A 26,359-nucleotide genomic window follows, 5' to 3' on the forward strand; every position below is an offset into this window, starting at 1 on the left:
AATCCATACTGACATAATTGAGGTATACATATTAGACTATTTTTACGTACACATTTACCATCACGACATATAAATGTGTAAATGTTTTCTAAAGTATCCGATATTGATCCCAGATCTTGCTGTTAACGTCAGAGTCACAGCTGTGTGCTGTCATATCAACGCAGCCGTTACATCCGGTACGGGAGGCCTTGGTTTGAAGAATAAAAATCTACTATGTGACATTTCCAGTATTTTGTTGTGTTTGGAGGACTGCTGTTGTACATGTACGTCTTTCTGTGTACACAATTCTTACCAATCATAACGTACGCCATATCCACGACGGGATTCCTTCCGATGCCATTATCCCTTAAGTTTAGTAAATCCCTCGTGTGTGGTATTATTTTATCAGTTAAGATGGTATCAGCGTAAGAACAATATTGGATGTTTTATTTGTAAGAAATTTAGTGAACAACATGCAGCACATCTGGGGCAAATTATATGTATGAACTTTAAGTGTCATACATATGACAGAGGGGAAATGCCTATGTCATATGTAGTGGATATTGCCTTATATACTATTTAACAGAGTGGACAATATTGACAAGATGGATACCAATATGCTTAATGAGTTTGCCTACTTTTACCCACATCGAGTGCAGATCAGGACCGACGGTTCACGTGAGTGTTATAATCACTTGTGTCTTGATTTTAATGTAAACCGTGACACTAAATTGGTAAGACATGTGATCAACAAAATGTGTATGACGAAAATTAATATAATTTGTGTGTCAGGTAACCAACAGAATATTTATAATTCTGTTGATCGAGGGCTTAATTTAGCCCTCGTGAAACATATATGTACACCCAATGCATTTGTGCACGTGCAGTCTTGGACGTCAGGTGAACACATACATGTGGTAGTGCCTATGAATTGCATATATGACAGTAAAATATGGCAATCCTTATGTTGTACTCAGTCCTCTAAATTAAATAAATATTAAGTTAGCAATTGCAGATGTTACGATAACGATAACTGTCTTAATTTCAACAGCTTGGTTTTTAGGATCCACGTACTAGTTCCAAACTAGATTTTTTATGGGACCCCCCCCCCCCCCCCCCCCTAATTAAATGAACAATTAAGAGTCAACAACAGTGCTCTGAGTAAAAAAATGCAACGAAGGTCAGACCAGGATTCCTGAACCCTGACATCCGATCGTTTTTTTTCTTTTTCTTAGGAAAATACCAAGCATGTATTTTCCCAGCTATATAGGGTCTCGATGACTGAAACATATATTGTTACTATAAAAATTACCATGTCAACTGTAGTATTCTGACCCAATCGCCTACCGCTAGCTTATTTCTCACATCATCAGGATAGACAGATAAGTATTTTGAATACATGTTTATAAAAATGCTAGATTATGAGAAGTTCTTTTTACACAACCAATAAAATTTTCTGTGTGACGTTTCGATGACAAGTACGATAAATGACCAATGAAGCGTATGCACACAAAGGTGTAAAATGTGTACGAGTTGTCCATAAAATCGATGTCGATTTCGGCTAAGCTGGAAACGTATGTACAATAGTTGTTATATATGAACCGAAATGACTCAATTCAGCTACGCTTTGTCAACACTTGGTCATCGATGTGCGAGAGTCTTTGAGACCCTCGTCTCGATTTAGAACTGGCCCACTGCCGTGTATCCAGATGGCTTCCTTTATCTGCCGCTTGAACAGATTGCTCTCTCTGTCCAAAACTTTGGAGTTATTCCAGTCAATCACATGGTTTTTCTGTGTAGCATGGTCTGTGATTGCCGATTTATTTATCTGGGACTCCGACTGTTTTCTTTCAGATCTGGTGAATTTCCTACCTTCTTGGGTTTTTGTATCTTTCCGGTGTTTACCAAGGAGGACCCCAAATCACCTTCCAGTCGCTCCAATATACGACGCGTCGCAGTTTTTGTATACGCATTCTGCGACGTTTTCTTTAGGTGTTTTATTAGGGTGTACTAGGATATTGCGAAGCGTCTTGTGGGGCTTCATGGCTGTTGCTATGCCATGACCGCGATATATGCTCTGGATGCATGGTTTCGGATATACCCTTTAAATACGGGATAACCACTTGACCTTTGGTTTTGTTCTTATCCTTGATTGGCCTTTTCTTGTTCTTTTCCTTACTTTGACACTTTGCTTTTACCCGTCTTAGGGCCCATTCCGGATATGTACATGTTCTGATTGCCCTAGCGATGTGATTCTGCTCTCGCACATCGATGACCAAGTATATAACAACTATTGTACATATGTTTCCAGCTTAGCCGAAATCGACATCGATTTTATGGACAACTCGTACACATTTTAAAACCTTTGTGTGCATACGCTTCATTGGTCATTCATAGAAAATGTTATTGGTTGTGTAANGTTGACAAAGCGTAGCTGAATTGAGTCATTTCGGTACATATATAACAACTATTGTACATATATGTTTCCAGCTTAGCCGAAATCGACATCGATTTTATGGACAACTCGTACACATTTTATACCTTTGTGTGCATACGCTTCATTGGTCATTCATAGAAAATGTTATTGGTTGTGTAAAAAGAACTTCTCATAATCCATACTTACCAACCTGAGGAAAATGTTTAGAGATAAAAATTGTATATATTTTAGCTTATTTTTGTATTAAAATATATACAAGTCCGCTAAGTTATATACATGTATTAATTTAAATCATGAAATGTGTTAAGTCATCTGATAGAAATGTGTACATGTACACAGAGACGTATAAAGCCTGTAGTTCTATGTATTCATCTATGATGTACAGTATATATATGTTGCACATTGCCTGTATTTTTTAAAGATGATAGAGACTGTAAAACTAACGTACCTTTTCTCCTAATTTCTATAACATTTAAAAAGGGGTTTTAAGATACTTCCTATGCTATCAATATGTATTTTTGGGAGAGTGGACATCGCCATTACGATATATACATGTTTTTTTTTTATTCCAGGCGATAAAATACTTATGTAAAAAAGAAAGTATTTTTATTAACCCAGAATTTTACGTCTGTGATTTCATTAAAAAAAATTGTATGTTATTTACTTGTATTCATAATTTGTGGAAAATTCCTAAAATAATGCAATAGGAAGGTATTACACATTACCATTTCTCAGAAAGAAAATTACTGCTCCCATGAAAATCAATAAATGCTCCCTCGTGACGTTAACGGATATTAGCCTTATTACAACTTCCTTACAATAAGTATACGCTGTGCAAAGAAGCCGAAAGATGTTTCTTTATATCGCTTGTGATTAGATCATTTAACTCTTTATTTGAAGAAATAACAGGTTAAAACTATAACATATAAGTAGTTTTTACATTTTGTTTTGGGAAGTCGCTAATGCTTGTATAAATACATCATATTTACCCTGCAAACAATATCACTGCGCCACAAAAACATAATTTACATATTCATTAGAAAATGGATAGAAGAAAATAGCAGACGGAGATATTTATTTAACCCATTTGAATAGCTTAAAAGAAAAATGGACATAGCTAAATCTGTTTTTGGAGGCAGGAATGCCGAAGGATATAGTAGTAAAGCAATGACAGGTAAACACAGTTGCGTATCTGTATTACATAATGTTAAAATTCTGCCGAGCATGGCGTATGCCACATTGACAAGTCGAGCCATTGCGTTAATTGGACCGACATGCCACCCTTTCATCGATGTTACAAACATAGGGGTTGACCAATCAATACTCATACTATAGTCTCAAATATTATGTATTTTATTTGGAATGGCATATAAAACATGCATTAGACACACACAGGAACCAAATCTACGAACGCACCCTCAGTCACACAGACACTTCCATTCACACCGACATTATATGCTTACCAGGCTCCCCAGTTCTTCTATGTCTATAGCATGTGATAGTATGTTTAATAACTACATAGTATGCTAGAGTGGACAATTGACCCTCACGAGTCACAGTTGTTGAATGATCAGTAAATCTAGAGGAAGAGAGGTTTACCAGAAAGCTTATAATTAGTGTGCATGCAGGCATAGGGAAAGTAGGGGAGAAATGCGTGCTGCTCGTCGAATATCACTTGTCAGCACTTCATCTGTCAGATGAAGCGTGAATGTCCGAAGTCAAAGTTTACACCACAATATGACTACCTATATATACACGTATAATTACAATATTTTCCTGGGTTACATGTGTATCACTATAGTAACATATCAATTCAGTACATGTATAGGGCTATATGTTGTCGTTAAAACTTGCACCAATAATGTTTGACATATTCTAGTAAATGTTTATGTTTTGCCACAATTGGTTTTGTCAAAATAGTGATTATGAAAACCTGTGCATACATATTTCAAACTTATATTTTTTTCTGCTTTTGTGACGTTTTTACCTAAACCAAATATTTTTGTTTGGCTGTGCAAATTTTTATCTCTTGTTACAGTAGTGCAATGACCAAATCTTGTTTCAATTATACATGTTGAATACTGATTGAGGATAAACCAGAACTTGTATTTGTTTCCGTAACTGTTCATCAACAAATATCATCAAAGTATCAGTCTGGGGGAGATTTAATAGCTGATTATTTCACAATTTTACCACATCACCAGTGTACTGATGCATCTCATGTAAGTAATGGTTACATAACACAATCACAATCTAGGAAGTGTACGTACTTCTTTGATCTTAGGCCTACTCATTGCATCAAATAGAGCACAAAAATTTCATTCCAGCCATGCCCTGGAGAGATATCTTTTTGTGTGTGTCAACAATCGTAAAGGAAACCGTATTGATGGAACATGCACAGCACTAAAAAGATGTTTGTCACTTGAGCTATTGATTCAAAATTATTTACATTGTCAGGCTGTTATACAAACAGATTTTATGACTGATTATATGTTAATTCTCCTACAAATATTCCTCAAAATATGGTAGCGTTCCATTGCTTTCGTAAAAATAAATCAAGAAAGACTGTAATAACATGTTTACCACTTGGAAAAAGACACAAAATCTATTTTCCCTCACCTTTCAAAAAAACGTGGTTGATTCAAAAAGCCATTATTGTTATTTGAATGGAATGTCAAGCATCACATTAACACATATAAAACTGATTATATAGTCAAGTCAAATTCCATTTCTTGCATTCATAGGTAATACTATGAACAAAACCTTAATTCAGTTGGGTCACAGACTTGGATCTAATATAATTCTGTGGTTGCATATTGGGTCATACAGTGAACATGCAACACAAGTATATCTAGATTACTAACATCTACATGAGAGGCATTGTTTGTAAGTGTAGATATTCTGTATTGTTATCTAATATATAATGTTAAGTTTGATGATCAGTATACTAATTCTATGATTATTTGTATGGCACCACCAGTGGACACCCTGTCTGAGGATGAAGATGATATAGTTGGTGCCAGTGGTGAGGGAGTCAGTGTATCATCCACAAACTACATGTCCAATAGCAGTCTGGATTTCACCCCCACCCCAGGGGGTCCCTTCTCAGCCCTCACACCCTCCATGTGGCCTGAAGACATCCTTTCCAAACTAAGGAATCAGGTGATTGAAAGTGGTGGCTTTGGAATTTTACTTTGATTTCAATAGCCAGCTATCTGTATTAAAACTATTAGCATTGCCTTTAAAGTTTTGGAAATGTATACCATGAAAGATATAAGTTCTATGCATATGATGACTATTAATTAAAAACAACATTTCTGATATCATTTATAAGAAATTTCTGTCTCAGTTTCGAGAAAAAATATAATTACAATAATAAATACCTGTTAGATTTTTTTAAATTCAGCATAATAATCAAGTATGATCAAGTTTTATGTTAACAAATCAAACCATTTCTTGTGGGTTATGACTGTGTCCGATGAAAATTGATTGATAACAAACACAGCTTTAGAATCAATCTTACTCCCAAAAATGATGTGTACTGTTCATGGTACTCTTGTTTTTCTCTCTCTTAATTCTGATTTATTAATGGATTGGTCGCATTTTGAATTGTTTGAACTAGCTTTTAGGCCTGGATTCATATCTTTAATATTTATGAAGTTTTGTCTATCATTTAACTGTAGTTGCCTACATAACTTTGTGAAATTGTTTGAGAACATGTTATAATGACAATCCTAGAAATATATACAGACATTATCAAATTAAATCAACATTAGTATTACTGAAAGCATGTGTATAAAATGGCTATAACTGTTTCCTTTCAAAGCCTGAAGATCCTAATGGACAACTAGACTACAGATATGATGAATTTGGCTTCAAAGTAGAAGAAGAAGGTAAGAACTCATTTACTTTATGGAAGTGATTACTGATGCAACTTATATTTATAAATAGTTGATTGATAAAGTTTGTTTTCGCAATATGACTTTGAAGGGAGACAACTTTAATAACAAAAATGATTATATTGCCTTTATAAATTGGAAAGACACCTGCAGGTTTTTGCTAGAAGTTTAAAAAAAAATCATCTTCATTTTAAGGCAGGTTATCACAATTTCTATAACTTGTATATACCTGTATTTTATGTACTGGACAGTATACAGTATAGTTATCATGACATACTTGTAAGAAAAATAATTTTAAAAATATATGTATGATAAATTGACTGTAGATGGCCCTGAAGAGAACTCCAGTAAGTTGTTGAGTACACCATTCATTGAGGATGCCCAACATCGATTAAAATGGACTGCTTATTTGGAGTTTACACACAACAATGAAGTCGGTGACCTGACTTGGGACAAGGTAATAAAACTTTTCAATTTTATGGTGATAGTTTATAATAAGGTTTAAATTTTCAATGTTTAAGGTAAACACTATCATTCTGACAATTAGTGGATCAGGTTTTGTATGCAGAAAACCATTAACTATTTTTAATATTTTGGCACCAATATAATGTAAATGATAAATATCCCTCATCCTTATATCAAACGCTGTTACTTTCATTATGCAGGTTACGTGTACGTTATCATAACAACATGTTTTTCATATGCATGCAGCAGTAGACCAGTGCTCCAGATAACTTTTGAACATGTGGAGTTTTTTTACCCTACCTCTCCAAATTGGACGGGTCAAAACTTAAATTTTGAACCATGTAGTGCTGTAAAAGCAATGTTACCCCAAAATGTTGAAAGAGGTTGAATAATTTGTATGTGTTATACTTTAAGTATACGGTTAAGAATGACTCAAATTCATATTTTTGTGTTGTCTAGACATGTGGTATTTTATTTCCATTTCACTGTGAACACAATCACAGTCATGTGCACAGTGAAATGGAAATAAAATACCACACATCTATTAAAAAAGGGAAACATCATAAAAAGGTGTGGCAAGAACATCGCAAATCGTTATCGAAGCGTGCGACCGTTGATGGATGGAAAAAACATTTCCCGTGGCAGATGTTACAGCCTAGATTGTTGGTCAAACTGATGGCCAAAACTTGTTGAACTTGGAATGTTCGTCGTGCTCCAAACACAAGAAGGACAATGTTTTCACAAAGGGCTGCTCTAATATTAAAAAAAGTGCCCTTACCCGACACAAACAATCAGCTAGAGGATCACTAGTCCGCTATTGAAAGTATCACAAAAGAAACTTCAATTAAAAAAAGAAAAACGCTTTGTGAAACGGTCACAACATTAATGGAAGACATCGACGATGATGAAGTTACTGAGAGTAAAACAGATGACTGTGCCAATTCTGTATTTAGGACAATTTACTACGCAGCGAAAGAGATGAGACCAAGTGACAAATAGCGATTGTTGTTTTAAAAGCGCCATGATTCAATTCTCGCTCATATAAACGTTTATAACAGGAGGCATTGCGTACTATGCAAGTGTCTCAGTGACTCACTGTAAGCGTATTATAATCTGCTCAGTTGGACACATAGACTGACGCAATGTTCCAAATTTTTCTTGCGTGAATTAAGCAAGTTCATTTTTTTCTTTTGCGTAATTTGTGAATTATTGTGCAAGAAAACGCATTCACGCAAGCTATCTGGAACACTGGTAGACTAACTTACAATCTATTTTTGGGGGAGAGACTTTATTGCAATTGATCACAAAGTTGTGGTAACATTCATTTGTTGGTATATTTTTAAGCTTCTCAAATAGCCCACATATTTGAGGTATTGAAATTTGATGTCTGAAAGTTTAAACAATGCAGTATAGGTAATTAAAGGTTGTCTGCTGTGACCTGTTCTCTGTGGCTATAACAAAATAATTAAACAGATGATGAAAGAAGAAATCCCTAAATGTTGAAATTAAAACTGACATTAATTAATCTGTATTTATTCAATTTCTGATTAAATGTAATGCAAATATTAAGAAAAGTTGCCAAAGCCTAGTTGAAATAATGTTAAATATGTATTTTCAAGTTGTCAAGTTGCTATTCTAGGTTGAGCCTCGCCTGCCTCGCTCTGAAAAGCTGAGACTTATGGTACGACAGGGAATCCCCCATTCTCTGAGGAATCAAATCTGGATGAGGCTTTCGGGGGCTTTGGAGAAAAAAAGAAAATCAGATCTTACATACAAGGACATTGTCAAGGCCAGTTCCAATGATCACCTTATGACATCAAAACAGATTGAAAAGGTATTGAATATTAAAACTGTAAACTCAAATTCACCTAAATTGGTATTTGACCTGAATCAGATTTTAAGTAATGAAAGTTTCAGTTAATTTTAGCAATGTTCTATTATTGCTTGAAAAAGGGTCTGGTATAACAAGATTCTGTTGTATTTAAAAAGCAATACTTCAGTTTTCAAAATGGTATAAAATATAATTGGTTAAATACATTGTACATAACTGCAGTGAAAAGTGTAATTAAAGGAATCTATTAACATCAATGGTTCTAATTAATGGTATACTATCTGTTCACATAGATTCTATGACATATTTCTCATTTTCCAAAAGGTTTTCAGATGGAGAAACATGTAAAATATCTTTATTATATAATAATATGGACTTGATTTCACATTAGAAAGATGTATTACCAGTAATCAATTGATGTCACACTTATAAGGTAGATTACTGGTATTTAATGAATGTCACATTTGAAAAGTTCATTACTGGAATAAATCATCATATTGGGAAAAGATACATTATCATTAATTCATTGATATTGCACTTGAAATGTACATTACCGTAGCTCGTTCACATTTCAAAGGTAATTACTGGTAAGTTATTGACGTCACATTTCAAAGGTACACAAGATAACATACAATGATCGACTATTCTAAGTCTTAGAAATGAAAGGTAAGTGTAAGGTAGCATGTATATACGTAGCCTAAGATTTATAGGCAGCATTTACTATTGATGCTGTGTGATTGTTCCAGGATCTACTACGGACCATGCCAAGCAATGCCTGCTTCTGTAATGTACACAGTACAGGGATACCCCGTTTACGTCGAGTTCTCCGGGGTCTAGCCTGGCTCTACCCTGACATAGGATACTGTCAGGGAACTGGTGTGGTAAGTATAAAGGCCTAATACAAGCTTTGTTATGTTGTTTGGTATCAGCTAGCTTCTTTTAACATGTACCCTTCTCTTTCTTGGCTACCAGCTGCTTCATGAAAATTTAGCAAGATTTTTTTCTGCAAGCATTCATCAGTTGAAATGCTTGTTAAGCATTTGAAAAGTTTCTTAAATATTGATAATAAGCTGTACAAACACGAAATCTATTGTCAAAAACCGCTTCAAATATCTGTTTATAAACGTTTGTTATCTTATTGACCGAACTTTTGGGTTCAAATTTCATATTTAAGATGACAAGCATTTGAGTAGCTTAGTGAAAGTAACCTACAGACACATAAAAATAAGCTTTTGAAAAATATTGCAATACAGCAGTATTTTAGTTTCGTATTGAGGTACGATTCAATATTATATTGTGATGTCTGTGTTACAGATTGCCTCGTCTCTGCTGTTGTTTATGGAGGAAGAGGATGCCTTCTGGATGATGTGTGCTATAATAGAGGATTTGTTACCAGCCTCCTATTACAGTAGTACCCTCATCGGGATACAGGTGTGTGAAATACTTACATTGGTTTATCATCAGATTTTAACCATAGGACATACATTCAAGCTACCTTCCTGTCCATGCATTTCCTTTTCCAAATGAGTTCTATACTTCAATTCCTAGATATTTTAAGAAATAGTTTTTTGAAATTGGGTAATTAGTTAATGATACACAGTCAAACCTGCTCATGTGACCACCTGTCTTATGCAACCTTTTTTAATTTTTCTTGACCATTTGTAAATGAACTTATTCACCCCTGAAGACACATTTGAACCCTTCCAATTCAAAGGTTGGAATAGATTATTATGAAACTTCAGGGGTGAATGAGTTAAATGCATTAACTAATAAGCAACCACCTGTCTAGCGTGATCAGTGAACACCCCTTTTCTGGCCCCAAACATTTAGTTAGGTACAGTACATTCCTACAAATTTTGCAACCAGCATAACCACTACTTTACCCCATACACATGTTCTCCTTCTTTTGATCATTCTTAAATTGGGGTTGTTTTTAAATGTCCATGACAACACTCCCTCACAGATTAATAATGATAATCTATACAAATAAGCACTTCACTGGTTTATTTTAGCATGCAAAATTTTCTCATCCTGATCAATATGAAATCTTTTTAAATTTAAATACTCTTCAAAATTTAAACGTGATATATTATGGGATAGGGATTGTGCATCCATCCATCATTTGGTTTCTGCAAGATAGCTTGTTGAAATAGAATTTGATTTTGATTAACTTAATAAGAATGCACAATATACCATGGCTAATGCTATGTTCCAAGTCCAGCAACATATGCACATCATTAATTAGCACACTGCCATCTTGTTGGACGATGATTTACACACAACAGCAAATTAAATATGACAAGATTCTGATGACACTTGGTCAATATTTCTATTTTAGAAAGACAAAGGCTAAGTTCAGATTTGAGTAAAATCTGCTTGATATTAAGAAGCACTCGGGGAATGTCTTTAAATGCTGTGAGATGAATTGATTATCACTAAAGAGAGGCACGACCTATAAAAAATATTTTTTTATGTCACAAAAGGGAGGCCATTTCTGTATTATCAGATTTTTTAAAGACATCAAAGGATAAAGATATGATAAATGTATATATTTTCAACTAGTGAAGTAAGTGCAGGATGTTTTTTCCTTTCACCACATCCCAGATATTAACTTTACCAAGTAATAATGTACAAATGTACTTCCTTCTTATTACACTTCAATAGTCTCATACACTTAAATACAAAAATGCATCAGTAGGATTCTAAAATTTTGTGCCATTTCAGTTCTCTTGTTAATAAATATTGTTTCTAAACTTCATACCGAAATATCCTAAAGACAATCACTATTAACTGCCATCATCTCCTTGGATGGAAGGTGGTGGTACTATGTACTGCTGATATTTGTCAAGTAACAGACATGATAACTGTATTTGTGATGGTAAATAATTACATACCACTGTCCTGATTATATCTTGTTCAGAATATCATGCTGATTGTGTGGAATTTACAATGGATTTGTTCACATATTACAGGCAGACCAGAGAGTGATGCGACAGTTGATCATCAGTTATCTCCCTGATACAGATCTAGTGATGAAAGAACATGACATAGGTACAGATGTTACATGCTGCACGCATTAAAGTGATCAAGCTTGGTCAACTTGTTCAAGTCAATATGTACATAGTGTTTTATGCCCGAGTTGGTTTGTTTTATGGTACATTTGTATTATGTTTTATACAATAGTGTTGTTTTATTTCTAACATTTGTATAAAAATAAATTATCAGCATTTTCATGAAGATAAAAGTTTGAATTTGTTTAAACAGAAAAATGATCCACTGAAAACATGTACAGAGGTTAATGTTGAAATTTTCAATCTATTAAGGTTAATTCAATGAATAATTCATTCTAATTTATTTGACAGCATCCAAACTTCTTTTGTTGAAAATAACTTCAGAATTCTTCAAAGAGTGCTTCAATTCATTAGTATAGCTTTATAAGTTGTTAAAACTTCTGTTTAGGTGCTAAAATGTGTTTTATCAACTAACGTGCATGTTTAATGGCTGAATTGCATTTTGGTGAATACTAACAAATGTGTTGATTGGCCTGCTGCATTACAGAGCTGTCCCTAATCAGCCTACACTGGTTCCTCACCCTGTTTGCGAGTGTGGTACACATGAAGGTCCTGCTGAGAGTGTGGGACCTCTTCTTCTATGAAGGTTCCACTATCTTATTCCAGATGACCATGGGCATGCTCAAAATGAAGGTCCGTATCTACATGAGGTTGATGCATCATGAGAACTTAACTAATATTTGTTTGTGTCCTGAAATGCAAATGCAAACTACATTTAGATAATTTTGCCTAGTTTTTTTCCTTTGGTCCACAAGTAACTAGTATATGTAGCTAATGCTGTAACACTGGTGTCGGTGTCCCATGTTCCATAAGGTTGCATCCAACACACTTCTGTTTAACACATGCATACATAAGGGGACTAGGTGGAATAAAATGACATTCAAAAGTTTTAAATTATTTAAAACTTATCTAAACTTTTCCATGTTTTTGAGTGAATTGTTTTTTGCATTATACTCAAGTCAGATTATTTTTGTTGCTGTATGTCCCTTTCTCCCTACTTGTGCTTGCTTTAATTTGAAATCGATCAGAAAACACAGCCTCCAAGTAGCGGTCTTGCATTTTTGCATGTCAAGTTTGTTACCACTATTTATACAGAACTACAGAATGGATAATGACAAAACATGGTACATTGTATACATGTCTTAAATTCTGATAAATCTGAAAAACAAAAGGGTCACCTTGCCATCTTGGATATTGCATGTAAAGTTTGTTTCTGCCTTTTTTTGTGGAAAGCACTAAACAGATCATAATTGAAATTTGTATACAGGATCTACTTAGTTGCTAGTTGTTCTTGCTTCAAATTTGCATGAATCAGAAAAACAAATAAAAAAACCTCCTCCGAAAATACTAAAGGGATCATGATAAGACTTGGTACATATGTATCCCCTTTCTCCCTAGATGTGCATGGTCCATTTGTGACATACAGCAACAAAACTAGAATCATCAGACTTGCCTATGTTGATCAAACTGTAACATTTCTTTCAGATTTAGACAAAAACGATAAACCTTTAGTTAAATTAGAACATGTATTAAGTAAAGAATCCCATTACATCAATTAACATTACCATTAAAACATTATATTAATTCCAAAAATACAACATTCACACCACACATAAGCACTGTACTATAATAATAATATCTCACAGAACAAAGAATGCATATATATTCCAAAGAGTAAAATAGAGAAGTCTCACCAAGTACGTACCATTGTCCAGCAATACGCACAACATGTACACACAGCGCAGCAAACAGCAGAACACAGTACAACACAGCACAACACAGCACAACACAGCACAACATGTACACACAGCGCAGCAAACAGTACAACACAGCACAACACAGCACAACATGTACACGCAGCACAGCAAACAGCACAACACAGCACAACACAGTACAACACAGCACAACACAGTACAACACAGCACAACAAAGCACAACACAGTACAACACAGTACTGTAGATATTGGTAAGATATGTTTTACTCTGCATGGCCACATCATTAGAACCTAGTTAAATGTGATACCCTGGTATAACATGTACTGTATGTCCACACCTTAAACAATACCTGATATTAATCCCTGCAAATTCATGCCATTTGACCTCACAATGTTTTAATTTCTATAAACTGATGTCATGAGGTAATAACAATTATCAATAACAAATAGAGTATTTAATATTCATTTATGAATAAATGAATGAATTCAGTATTGGGCTGCATAATATATTTAATGTCTATACACACATTTTACATCAATGTGAATACCTATACAAATGTAAATAACTGTCAAGAAAACAGCTAAAGTGGTGATGTAATAACACCACCTACAGTTATACATAACCCTTGACTATGTACACTGTACAGTAGGCATCTGTTTTGATTTTCGTAACATATTGGAAAGGAAAAAGGATAAATATAAAACTGTTCCCAAATTATTCGATAATGTAAAAGTCTCAAGTTAAATTTCCAACCATGTCATATGATATCAGCAGCGGGAACTGTAGCACATTGTCCAATCAATTTGTATCGTCAACATTTGATGTCATCGGGCTACAGTATCTAGTCTGCAAAAAAACCTTATAATTCAGCAAGCAGGGATGATGTCGATAAACAAATTTTAGCACATCTTGCACTTAAAATATACTAAAGTGTGACTGTGCTAATTTAAGTTTTTCTACTGCTTGTTTGATCAATCTACTATCTGTTAAAATTTGATAATACACTATAATTTGAGTGTTTTGAAATATGTTATGTTTTTAGCTACATTGGGTGTATCAGTAACGCGAGAAATCTCCAGATTTAGGTGATTTGAGTAAACAAAGTTAGCAGAGAAATTAAAATTATTAAAAAAAGTATTTCTCAAGAGATTTAGTGTATTATTTAAAATTGAAGAGTGTCGACTCCCTTAAACAAAAAACAGGAAACCCTGCTGCACCTATGCTGACATGTAAATAAATGCCCTACACCAAATATAATGGTGTATCATACATCAATATAGGTGGTGGAAAAGTGAAGATGTAGGGTTTAGTTTAGTGACCTCAGCCCAGGTCAAGCATTTGCATGTTTTAAATAGCCTGGATACCATAGCTCTATGACTGATGACATAAAATACTTAAAATATATTGATCCAGGGTTTTTGCAGCTAGTACGATTTAAGCTGAAAAACATTCCATTTATGAAGACAATTATCATTAAATGAAAGCTAAACTTTTTGACAATATCTTCTCTACAAAAAAGTTAAATGCATTTTGTATTGTTTGTGATTAGGAGCAAGAGCTGAAGACACTTGACAATTCAGCTCAGATTTTTAACGCCCTGTCTGATGTGCCCGGCGATGTACAAGATGTTGATGATTTAATAGAGGTGAGTATGACCCTGAATAAATTAAACTTTAGATCCTAAATTTAAAGCAAAATTCTTAAAGACCAGAAAATAAGGTTAACTTGATTTAAAAAATCAGCATTAAATAGATTCAATACATTCCAAAACAAGGAGTGAATTGGCATTACATGCATTATGAAGGAAAATAGTCATTTCAAGATTTTTGATTTTATTGTTTTCTGTGCTTAAGATATCATTCCGAACATGTGGATCCCTGAGTGATATGGTGATAGAATCTCATCGGAGGAAACACCTGGCCTATCTGATGGCTGAGCAGGGAGTCATCGTCAACCCAGACTCCACTAAAAACCTTCCCAAACAGGTACATTATCACCAACATCCGGTATAACATACAGTTGATGTAATATTGAAGGAATTCACGATTAATAACATTGACTTTGAAGTATGCAGACCTGGGAGATGTTTTTACAGTTTTGACTTTCAAGAATGCATTACCACACTAGTATTCATCTTTAATAGCACCACAGTTTAGGACACCTACAATATTACAAAAATGTGAAAGTTTCATTAGTGCTGAAGGGATCATGATGAAATTTGTTATGTTTGATCCTCTTTGCCTTTTGTTGTGCATATTCCAACTTGAAAGGGATAAAATATTCTAGCATACAATAAGCCTGTCAAAGGTCATATTGCAACTTGGTTTGCATGATCCCTTAATATTTACCTACCTATCTGTACATATGCTTGTTAATAGGAGAACACAGTAATGAAGAGAAAAGAATCTGTATACCAGCAAAGTTCAATGATCTTTCAGTGATAGGCACCAAGATCCCTCTGGTATTGATCGTTATATTCCCTCGCAATGAAAGTTCGAGGGGATATAAGATTCTGCCCATACATATGTATGTTACACTCTTTGTCATCACTCTAGCAACTTCATTCTTCATTGAAATACTTCATACAAGTGTTTGGTATGGCAATATCTTGGAACAAGTTCCCGTTTCATGTTACTGCGTTTAAGGTCAAGGTCACTGTTACTATTTTTAGAAAAACTTTGTTATCACTCTAGCGACTTCATTACTGAACGGAATTTCATGAAACTTCCTGCAAGTGGTAGGTGCGGCAATGCCTTGGACCATTTCCCTTTTCAATGTTTAAGGTCAAGGTCACTGTTACTATTTTTAGAAAAACATTGTCATCGCTCTACCGACTTAATTCCTTAACAGAATTTCATGAAACTTGAAAGAATTGTTTGGTATGGCAATATCTTGAACAAGTTCGCATTTCAGGCTACTGCCTTAAAGGTCAAGGTCACTTCTGCTGTTTTTAGAAAAAACTTTGTTATTGCTCTAGCGACTTCATTTCTTCTTACATATGTCACAATGTGTGCATGCGATTGTCACAATGTGTGCATGCAATTGTCACAATGTGTGAATGCGATTGTCACAATTTGTGCATGCGATTGTAACAATGTGTGCATGCAATTGTCACAATGTGTGCATGCGATTGTCACAATGTGTGCATGCGAGGGGATTAGCATCACTTGTGATGCCTTGTTCCTTTTATTGTCTCTGCTAGGGGAAATTCTCCTTAGCTCGTCTGGTAGTGCACCAGATTATGAATTTGTAATCCTGAATTCTACTCCTTAAGTGACCTTACATTTAGTAACATTAGTATCAACATAGAGATCTACATAAAATCTGTCCTCAGTAATCTATTTAATGTTGAAATGACCTTGCGGCAACAAAATAAAACTTTCAATTTCATCTTTTGAATGGCCTTGGTGACATGAAAAGAACGCTAAGGTTTTTTTTATCGACTCCATTGGGTGATGTTTAATATTCAGTTTCTAAGACAGAAATTATTTACCTCCAATGTAAAGTTCCAAAAGGATAGGTATCCCTTTGATGGCTGATTTGGTAGCTTCTTTTAATACAGCAATTTTAACAGAAAATCATTTTGATGGTCAGATACAATTTGTGTCATTGGTCTCTCTTTTTTTAGCAACTGAATAAACGCCATCTTCGTCGGTCGAGAAGTCTGGTGTCAATGCTGTTGTGGGGTGATCAAGAAGATGATGATTTTGGAAAGGCTAAAAACATTCGTCAGACTGAGCTTCTTGTAGATATGAGGGAGGCCATTTTACAGTTAGCACGTCACTTTCAGTCACTTGACCCAAAGAATAACAAAGTGGTAAGTAAATTATCTTAAACTCAAAATGTACAAAAAAAAATGCAAGTTTTAATAGATAAGTAGAGTTGACCAGAGTTACCTCTCTTGGACCTGTGTATTTCACCCAATGATTTCTTCACATTTGCATTAATATTATTATTTGAATAAAAATTGCCGTCAGATTACTTTTGCAGAATTATTTGATAGCCAAAAGTCATGTTTACATCTAGTGTGCATCTTGTTCATGGGTTTTCTTCATAGTGTTGTGTTTACAAAATCCAAAATTATGATGATAGTTTGATTTCAGAAATCCATTGGATTTCTTATTTGAATCATATAAGAAATTGTTATTAAAAATAAAATTGAACCTGGTGCTCATTTTATAAGGCTTCAGATTAAACTTTCCATACTTGCAAAGATTATCCTGGTCTGTTAATATTGCTCTTGAAATATGTTAACTGATCTTATCTTGTCAGTCTAGAAGTAAAACAAAAGTCTGTTGAGATGTAAAGTTGATTTGTTTTGAATAATCATTGTGAAATTGTTGTTTACTTGTATGATACAGAATCTGATAGCTGATTACACCATGGACAGTCATGCCCGGGATTTGGAAAATTATGTTAATGTAGCAAGGAACAAACGAAGAAGAGCAAAAGCATTACTTGACTTTGAACGACATGATGATGATGAGCTGGGTTTCCGAAAAAATGATGTCATAACAGTAAGTGTATATATTTTTAATAAAATCCATCAGTTATGAAAAATAAGGTGTATCAAATTTTAGCCCACCATCATCAGCTGCTAACACTTTTTCTCTGAATATATTCGGTAAAGCTGTCTCAGTTTTTGTTTTGCACAGGTTTTTGCTGGGTCTTAGTTATTAACTTGGGTAGTTATACTTCTGAAGGGCAGGCAGACAATTTAGAAAACTCACTCAAGTTGAGATTTACTCAATAAGGGTCTGGCCAATTTAATAATATCTATATAATGTTATGCAAGAAGTATGTTGTAATTTGTTTTGGACATATTTCATGTCAGTGAGATAGCACTATAAAGTCAGAATAAATAAAGATCATCACAAAGAGACTGTCATTTAAAAATGACTTTGATATGTTTAAAAGTTATTGTAACTCATACAAGTCAGTGAATGTTATATGCTGATATAACAAATTTATCATCACTGAACGTTCTGATTTCAATACCTATGTAATTGTTGCATTATGGATATTTTTTAATGAATTTTGTCCTTGTTGTGTTACAGATAATCTCCCAGAAGGATGAGCACTGTTGGGTGGGAGAGCTCAATGGACTCCGGGGCTGGTTCCCTGCTAAATTTGTGGAGCTGCTGGATGAAAGAAGCAAACACTACTGTTCTGCTGGGGATGATACTGTCACAGAAAACATCACAGATCTTGTCAGGGGCACGTAAGTACTCATTAGAGGAAGTCTACACAATTTCATAAATCCATCGATTAATTGTATTTTTCACCTTGTGTATAAAGTCATCATAATGGTACTTATCTTTAAAATGTGGCAGTGTCTTATTCTGATAAAAAGGTTTTATTTTCCATTGCTGAAATTTTGTTGTTTTGGTTGTAGATTATGTCCAGCATTGAAAGCGATATTTGATCATGGTCTGAAAAGATCGTCCATACTGGGCACCACTTGTCATCCGTGGCTGTTTGTAGAAGAGGTAGGACTCCTTAGTTATTAATTAAATGCTTTTGTTGACTTTATCATTACCTAGACCTGCAGAACCAATGAAATTTGTTTATAATCTGATCAAGGATAAAGGTACCACCATGATACAAAAAATCCTTAACATTCTGTATAATTCTATAATTCTGAAAAAAACCTTGAAGCATATAGTTGTTACCCTGTCGGTGTGTGTCTCTGGCTATCCATGTGTCCAAAGGAGATGGTGTCTGAATGATCAATTTTAATCCTATGTAAACCAAATTTGGGAAATGATTTTCAATGGGATGCCTTTGGAAAATCTAAGGGGTGGATATTTGTCAGAAGAGAAAGAGAACATATTGTACAAGTGCACTCATTACTGAGAAACATTGACTTGCAACATAATGCTAAACACATTAAGAATTTTAAATATGATAAAAATGACAAGAGTAAATCAAACTACGAAATATTGAGTCAGAATATGAAATTCACAATAACTTGTGGGACAATATTTTACAATGACCTGAGCCGAAAGCTGGCTCAAGTGACCAATTGCCATCTGGCTTTGGCTGTCGTCATTTGCCATCAGTAAATAGTCAACATTTATGACATTCTCAAATTCCAGAAGGCCTAGAGTTATAGTACATGATCAGTAGGTTGTTGGCATGGAGAGCTTACAAATGTCATTCAAGGTCACAAGTCTAATAATTTAAATCATCAGATGACTTATAAAGTTCCAGAAGGCTAAGTGTCATGACATTTGACTAGTAGTAAGCTGGAATGGAGGGCTTTCAAATAAACAGCATTTGACTTTTCTTCAAGGTCATAGAGTTGAAATATGTTAAAATCGACTGAACATTTCTGCCCCCACCCCCAAGAGGCAGAGAGAGGTGTGATAAGGATATATTGATATCCAAATGACTATTACGTAGGAATTGTTTGAACATGATTTTATAGTTAAAATCGCTGACAGAGGAATACTCATGTGTATGTTGTGAAAGTGAAAACTGTATCAACCCCCACTCTACTAGGAATTTCCCTGTGTGGTACCTGCCAAATGTTATTACACATGTATTTGGAACTTTGGTAAAATAATCTCTTTCGGAGGTCTGTAAAAAACATTTCACGACTATTACATCCAAATTAGTAGGAATCTTCCATGATTGGTGTAAAACAAAAAGAAGATGTGAATTTAGGAGGGCACTGTACAGTTTGGATAAACCATTAGCTTTAAGAGATATCTCTATTCCCTTGGAACCACTAATAACATTGAGTTATTTAGGGTCCCACAGCATGACTTTGATAAAATATTTCGGAAAAGAAAACCATACCTTGCAGGACTTTTATGCAAAAATAATGAGGATGAATCAAATATAACCAACAATATTGTTCTTAATGTAAAAATATAACGGGGCTAGACCGGAACTGGAACTGTGGACTTTAGACTGCTAGCTGTAATACTACTGCTCTTACTGACTATGCTATCTAAGTCAATGGAAGTTAGGGGAATGTTATACTGTACATACAAAAAACGACTGTGCAGTGGAACAGGAATCCTTGACAGTATACTTCATAGCACCTGTACTTACAATACGATTTGTCTCCCCTTTAGCACAAAAAAATGAATTCAGTTTGCATACCGGAATTTCTGTGTGTTTTTTTCAAGCCACTGAACAGTTTGTTGTTTGTATTTGTTGCTTCAGGAAATTTCATAAATGGAAGCAGTTGAAATCCCTTCCCCCAATGGCAATAGCCATATATGCAATTGCTGGGCATGAACAGACAAATATACATGTGCCACTGGCCCTGGCAACATCTTAATTTTATCAACTTCTTCTGGAAAATAGGTCTAAGAGTATTTATATTTGGTCAGTAAAATGCTTAGATGAAGGGCTCTCCACTTTGTTCAAATTAATGACATTGAATTAACGACTTTCACATATGTATTTAAGGTCACAGGGTTCTGATATGTTAAAGACATTTAAACAACTTCATCTGAATGAACTTGACCATCTTCGAAGGTAACTGATGTGAATTGAATCCCAGGTGAGCAATTAATACAGGCCAATTGGGCCTCTTGTTACCATCCCCGTCACAGTGAAGTTTAGCAAAGAAAATAAGTTACAATTTTGTGCATATAATTAGTTACTTTGTGAAAGTTTGTCTTTTGTTTGGTGAATAAAGTGTACACAAATGGGAATTGTGTATTGATTGTTCTCTGATTTTGTTTACTGATACAGTAAAGTGTACACAAATTGGAATTGTGTATTGATTGTTCTCTGATTTTGTTTACTGATACAGTAAAGTGAATTTAGTATATAGATACAGTAAAGTGAATGTAGTATATAGATACAGTAAAGTGAATGTAGTACATAGAAACAGAAAAGTGAATGTAGTATATAGAAACTGTAAAGTGAATGTAGTATATAGAAACAGAAAAGTGAGTGTAGTATATAGAAACAGAAAAGTGAATGTAGTAGAAAAGTGAATGTAGTATATAGATACAGAAAAGTGAATGTAGTAGAAAAGTGAATGTAGTATATAGATACAGTAAAGTGAATGTAGTATATAGATACAGAAAAGTGAATGTAGTAGAAAAGTGAATGTAGTATATAGATACAGAAAAGTGAATGTAGTAGAAAAGTGAATGTAGTATATAGATACAGTAAAGTGAATGTAGTACATAGAAACAGAAAAGTGAATGTAGTATATAGAAACTGTAAAGTGAATGTAGTATATAGAAACAGAAAAGGGAATGTAGTATATAGAAACAGAAAAGTGAATGTAGTATATAGAAACAGAAAAGTGAATGTAGGTCGTACAGTATGATAAATGAATGGTGTACAGGAATTTTAATGTTGATTTTCATATGGTTTGGTGAGTCCAGTTTATACAGGTAGATATGAACAAGGTTAAGGAATTCCAGGATTCAAGAAAATGAAAAGAATGAAAACTTTGTGAAAAAGTAATCATAGGGAATATTAGATCAAATACAGAGCTGTTAAACAAAGCGGATCAGCATAGATATTGAGAATTGCTGTAAGATTAAAGGATACGAGGGCTGAACGTCAAAGGCTTACATATTAATTCCCACTGATTTTTGGCAATGTCTCACTTTTTGAAAGATCTATAGTTCGGGTTATTTTTTTCCTGTATCAAAAAAAGTCAAAACATATTTTTCCATAAATACCACCTCAATGAAATCAGTTTCCAAAGGTTGTGTTAGTGCCTGAATAATGAAAAATGTTAAGCAATCGGTTTGAACTACTAGTACATCAAGCAGTATTGTCTAGTGTGTAGCCTGTATATTGGCTGTACATTTTGAGACACCTGTTATTCCTTCTGTAACCACCATAATGTGTAGTTTATATTGTATATCAGGAAGGTTATCTCAGTAATTTTTACTAAGATATTGACAGTTTTTTCTTTGGGGTTCTAAAACAAGCATAATTTTTATTAGATTATTCTAAACTTTGTAGGTTCTACTTTGATCATGTACAAATATTCAATTCGCTTTTATGTTCTGAAAATTTCACAAGTTTAACAAAATCTCACACTTAGGTTGAAAGAAAAAAGAAAGTCAGTATCGCAAATGAGTTCATGTTTGCTTGATAAAGGTCAAGGATATCATTATGTTTAGTAAAGTAAATAGTTTCCAAATGATGATAGCACATACTGCAGATCAGGTTATCTTTTGGTGTAGGTAAATAATATCACTGTCATAATCATAATTCTTTTCACAGTAAGTGTCATAAAAATATGTTTCAAAGTTGTGGAAAACACAAGACTTAAAAATGTTGGATAAAGTGAGGCCTGGAGATCAGAAAGTGTATGTGATTAAGAATGTAATCATTCCAGTAGGTAATTAACTGTTTTGTTGGAAATCCCTATAATGTCTTCAATGTGAAATATGTTAATGCAGTGTGGTACAGGGCATAGGTATCTTGTTTACATGGCATTAAAAGTGCACACCATGTTCTAGTGTGTTGGCCTTGTGCCTTAAATTAACTTGTGCAGGTGTTCAATGTGTGAGGGGTGTTGTGAACCTGTATTGTGAATCTCAACAATCCATTATTCTGTAGAATAGCCTAGAGAGTTTAGAGTGTAGAGGCGGGGATTACAGAGCCTTGTATGCGCTTCAGCTCAAATATCTCAACATTGTGAACATTAAATCTGCACTTGGTTTTCTGGAATTAAAAAATGCTTGGCCAACTTATTAAAGGTAGAATTTGGTTATCCAGCATTGGTTTTGTAAATTGGATCCATGGAAATATTTGTAGATTAGCAAAGATGTCAAGAAGGCTATATGCCATGTAATATTTAAAATGATAGTCAAACAGGGCACCTGGTTTATCATAGAAGTTCTTTATCAACAGATTTGCAGCTGTACATATCTGTTAAAAGGAAATTAAAAGCATATTTGTTTCATTATTAAATGTAGGTCTTCAGGAGAAACAGCATTTACAAATAATGGTGCTTTGTATATAAATAAAGTGTTCACAATGTTTTAAATATGTTCCTTTGACAAAATTATTTTGAGCACAGGAAACAGTTTGGCTCTAATAAAACTGGATGTTTTACATAGTCTTGTTACATAAAATAGTGTTATGAAATAGTAGTCAAGGTTCCCAGTCTGCATACTATGGTCACTGCTCAGCATAAAATGTGTTCCAACCAAGTATATATATATGTATGTACTCCATACACAAAGTGCCTGATATCCTGCATGCAAAGTTTACACTAATTGTCCCTGCCTAGTGACTTGTTTAAGGTAACTTTGGGCCTTATTGTAAGGTCCCTTCTCCAAGATAATTTTTCCAAGCATCAATGCAAAAATCACTGTATTTTCCCAAAATACTGATTTTGTGTGTGATTTTTCCGAAATTCACTTCCTGTGGAAGGAGGTAGAAAACTCACTGATAATACATCAGTACCCCATTACTTGGAATACAAAGTGTTGAAGCCTATATCATATTAATACACTATGGAGTATATTCAGTACTTGGTGTACAAAATGTCTTCATCCGGTCTGAATGACAAATTAAAGGTGAGATTTAGAGTGGCTTATATGTTAGTTAGATAGGGCGCTATATCAAATGTTGTATATTTATTTATTTATTTATATAGTTAAGCTCTCTGCAGTGTTAGTCATCCATCATGACTTCCATCCTGGGGAATTCCTCTGTCCATAAACAAGTTTTCAGCAGAGCCCGTTGTAACATTATTTTAGGATTCCCTCACCTTATTCAATGCACTTAGTGGGGCTGGTCAGTGCACATATTTATACAAAATTGGGACTTGGTTTAATTCACATATTGTATTTTTTTAGCTTTATATTAGCTTGCTGTTATCATACAACATATAGAATGACTTTGTTTATTTTTGAACTTGTTTGAGAAAATGTCTTCTATTCATAGGTAAATAGATCTGTGAAGACAAAAGCCATCTGGCATTTAGACTAGTACTACGTATACAGAGGTGATGACTTGGGTCAGTAAGCCTGTCCTGCAATTTGCCTAAAATAAGTTCCTGGCAAGCTGTGCCTGTAATTGGTTATGAAAGATGTAACCTATCAGTAACAAAACAGATACACAATCATTTTCAAAGTTTTTACCATCGACATCGTATGTTTTTATCAAGCTGATTTAATATTGTTGCATTTGACTCAAATGTAGTGCATGGAAGAATTGATATGAAGAGTGAATGCAGTAGTGTGAAATTAAAATAATAATATTGTTTAATGAACCACTCTTCTTGATGCTAGGTTCGCAATGTCGTGTGATCCGTCACGAACGCCACAATTCGCCATTCGTAGCTGATCATGAAATTTCTCTGAATTTCATAGAGAAAATTTCATGTTTGGATACGTGGTGATGCGTGTCAATACGTTCTGATGTGATTGTTGCGCTCGGATGTGATTGGTCACGATTTGTCAATTTCAGATGTCACAAACTTTCATGGTCTGATCTCCTGTTCAGATACGATCACATACGTTTCAATAGGATTGTTTTGATCGAGTCCACGATTGGGTCTTGATCTGACAGGATTATCACGATTGGGTTTCCCGAATTGGGACGATCTGGTACGTACAGATACGTTTAAAATAAACCATTGCACTCCGTTACGATAGGATACGATTGTGGTCGCAATATCTTTCACGATCATGATCGAGGGTGATCACGATTTGAGGTAGGACTGGCTGGGTATATATACAGTCCGACTGACCATGGACTTCATTGTTTCTTGAACTTTTACAGAGTGAACACTACAACCCTCAACCATTATTGATGGCAGGAGTTGCAGATGATGACAATGTGGCATTTGCAGTATTAAATCTTGTCCGGTATATATATGGGGACGAGAACTCATAACAGATCTTGAGTGTTCGTGTAAAAACATAACTCCACGTATCTACTCAGTACTCGCATATATACTCCCATCTTCTCGTATCAACTCCTATCTGCTCGTGAGTCATTTGTGTCAGGTCTTGAGCAATGGGACCCGACAGAGTGTTACAGAACGTGACAGACCGTGGGAGATCGCACCACATCTCAACAGAGCGTGGTGTTTTTAGGTCACCTGAGCTTTAGCTCAAGTGACCTATTGCNTTAGATATGATCTGTCATGCTTTGTTACGATGCAATACTATCTGATATGATGATCCCGATTGACAATTGATGGTGTTCATCGTAGAAAAAGTTTGAACCATTGATTAACACGATTGCCACGACTGACCACAAGATCTGATAAGATCACCACGTTTAGTTTATGATTAAGACCACGATTTCAATCATGTCGCGAATCGTTATAGTGGAAACCTAGCATGAACTATGTAATAGATGGAAGCATCCTCAGATGGTGTGATTCAAAATGGAGGGGCTGATCTGGTACTCGGGGAGTTGAGAGGTCCTTTTGTTAGCTCACCTGGCACAAAGTGCCAAGTGAGCTTATGCCGTGGCGCGGCGTCCGTCGTCGTCTGTCCGTCCGGCGTCCGGCGTCAATATTTTATTTTAAACGACTTCTTCTTAATAACCGAAAGGCCTAGGGTGTCGATATTTGGCCAGAAGCAAACTGGGATGAAGGGCTACAAAGTTTGTTAAAATTAATGACCTTGACCCATTTTCAAGGTCACAGGGGTCAAATATGTTAAAAACTTTAAACATCTTCTTCTCGATAACCAAACTGCCCAGGGAGATGATATTTGGCCAGTAGCATGCTTGGGTAAAGGGCTATCAAGTTTGTTCAATTGAATGACCTTCAATTATATTCAAGGTCACAGGGGTCAATTGTCTTAAAAAAACTTTAAACAACTTCTTCTCAATAACCAAAATGCCCAGGGTGATGATATTTGGCCAGTAGCATGCTGAGATGAAGGGCTACAAATTTTGTTCAAATGTATGACCTTCACCCATATTTAAGGTCACAGGGGTCAAATATGTTAAAACTTTAAACAACTTCTTCTCAATAACCAAAATGCCCAGGGTGATG

At 34.7% G+C, this 26,359-nt stretch overlaps 1 protein-coding gene across 3 annotated transcripts in view; it reads left to right on the forward strand.

The window, feature by feature from the left end:
* The first annotated feature begins 318 nt into the window (after positions 1–318).
* LOC110461425 (small G protein signaling modulator 3 homolog) overlaps positions 319–26,359 on the forward strand; it is a 62,077-nt gene continuing 36,036 nt past the window's right edge. The window contains exons 1-15 of one of the 3 annotated variants that reach the window (XM_021514868.1): positions 319–657; positions 5,397–5,578; positions 6,243–6,309; positions 6,642–6,772; positions 8,420–8,614; positions 9,358–9,492; positions 9,926–10,042; positions 11,584–11,662; positions 12,170–12,315; positions 14,948–15,043; positions 15,252–15,383; positions 17,027–17,215; positions 17,760–17,915; positions 18,456–18,619; positions 18,794–18,887. In XM_021514868.1, coding sequence (XP_021370543.1) covers positions 585–657; positions 5,397–5,578; positions 6,243–6,309; positions 6,642–6,772; positions 8,420–8,614; positions 9,358–9,492; positions 9,926–10,042; positions 11,584–11,662; positions 12,170–12,315; positions 14,948–15,043; positions 15,252–15,383; positions 17,027–17,215; positions 17,760–17,915; positions 18,456–18,619; positions 18,794–18,887 — 1,956 coding nt within the window. In that variant the 5' untranslated portion in view covers positions 319–584. Of the gene's footprint in view, positions 658–3,460; positions 3,591–5,396; positions 5,579–6,242; positions 6,310–6,641; positions 6,773–8,419; positions 8,615–9,357; positions 9,493–9,925; positions 10,043–11,583; positions 11,663–12,169; positions 12,316–14,947; positions 15,044–15,251; positions 15,384–17,026; positions 17,216–17,759; positions 17,916–18,455; positions 18,620–18,793; positions 18,888–26,359 lie in introns of those variants that run through there. The other 2 variants (XM_021514870.1, XM_021514869.1) reach the window with 2 other exon arrangements.

The sequence above is a fragment of the Mizuhopecten yessoensis genome, unplaced genomic scaffold (assembly GCF_002113885.1).
Source record: "Mizuhopecten yessoensis strain PY_sf001 unplaced genomic scaffold, ASM211388v2 scaffold10619, whole genome shotgun sequence".
NCBI lineage: Eukaryota > Metazoa > Mollusca > Bivalvia > Pectinida > Pectinidae > Mizuhopecten > Mizuhopecten yessoensis.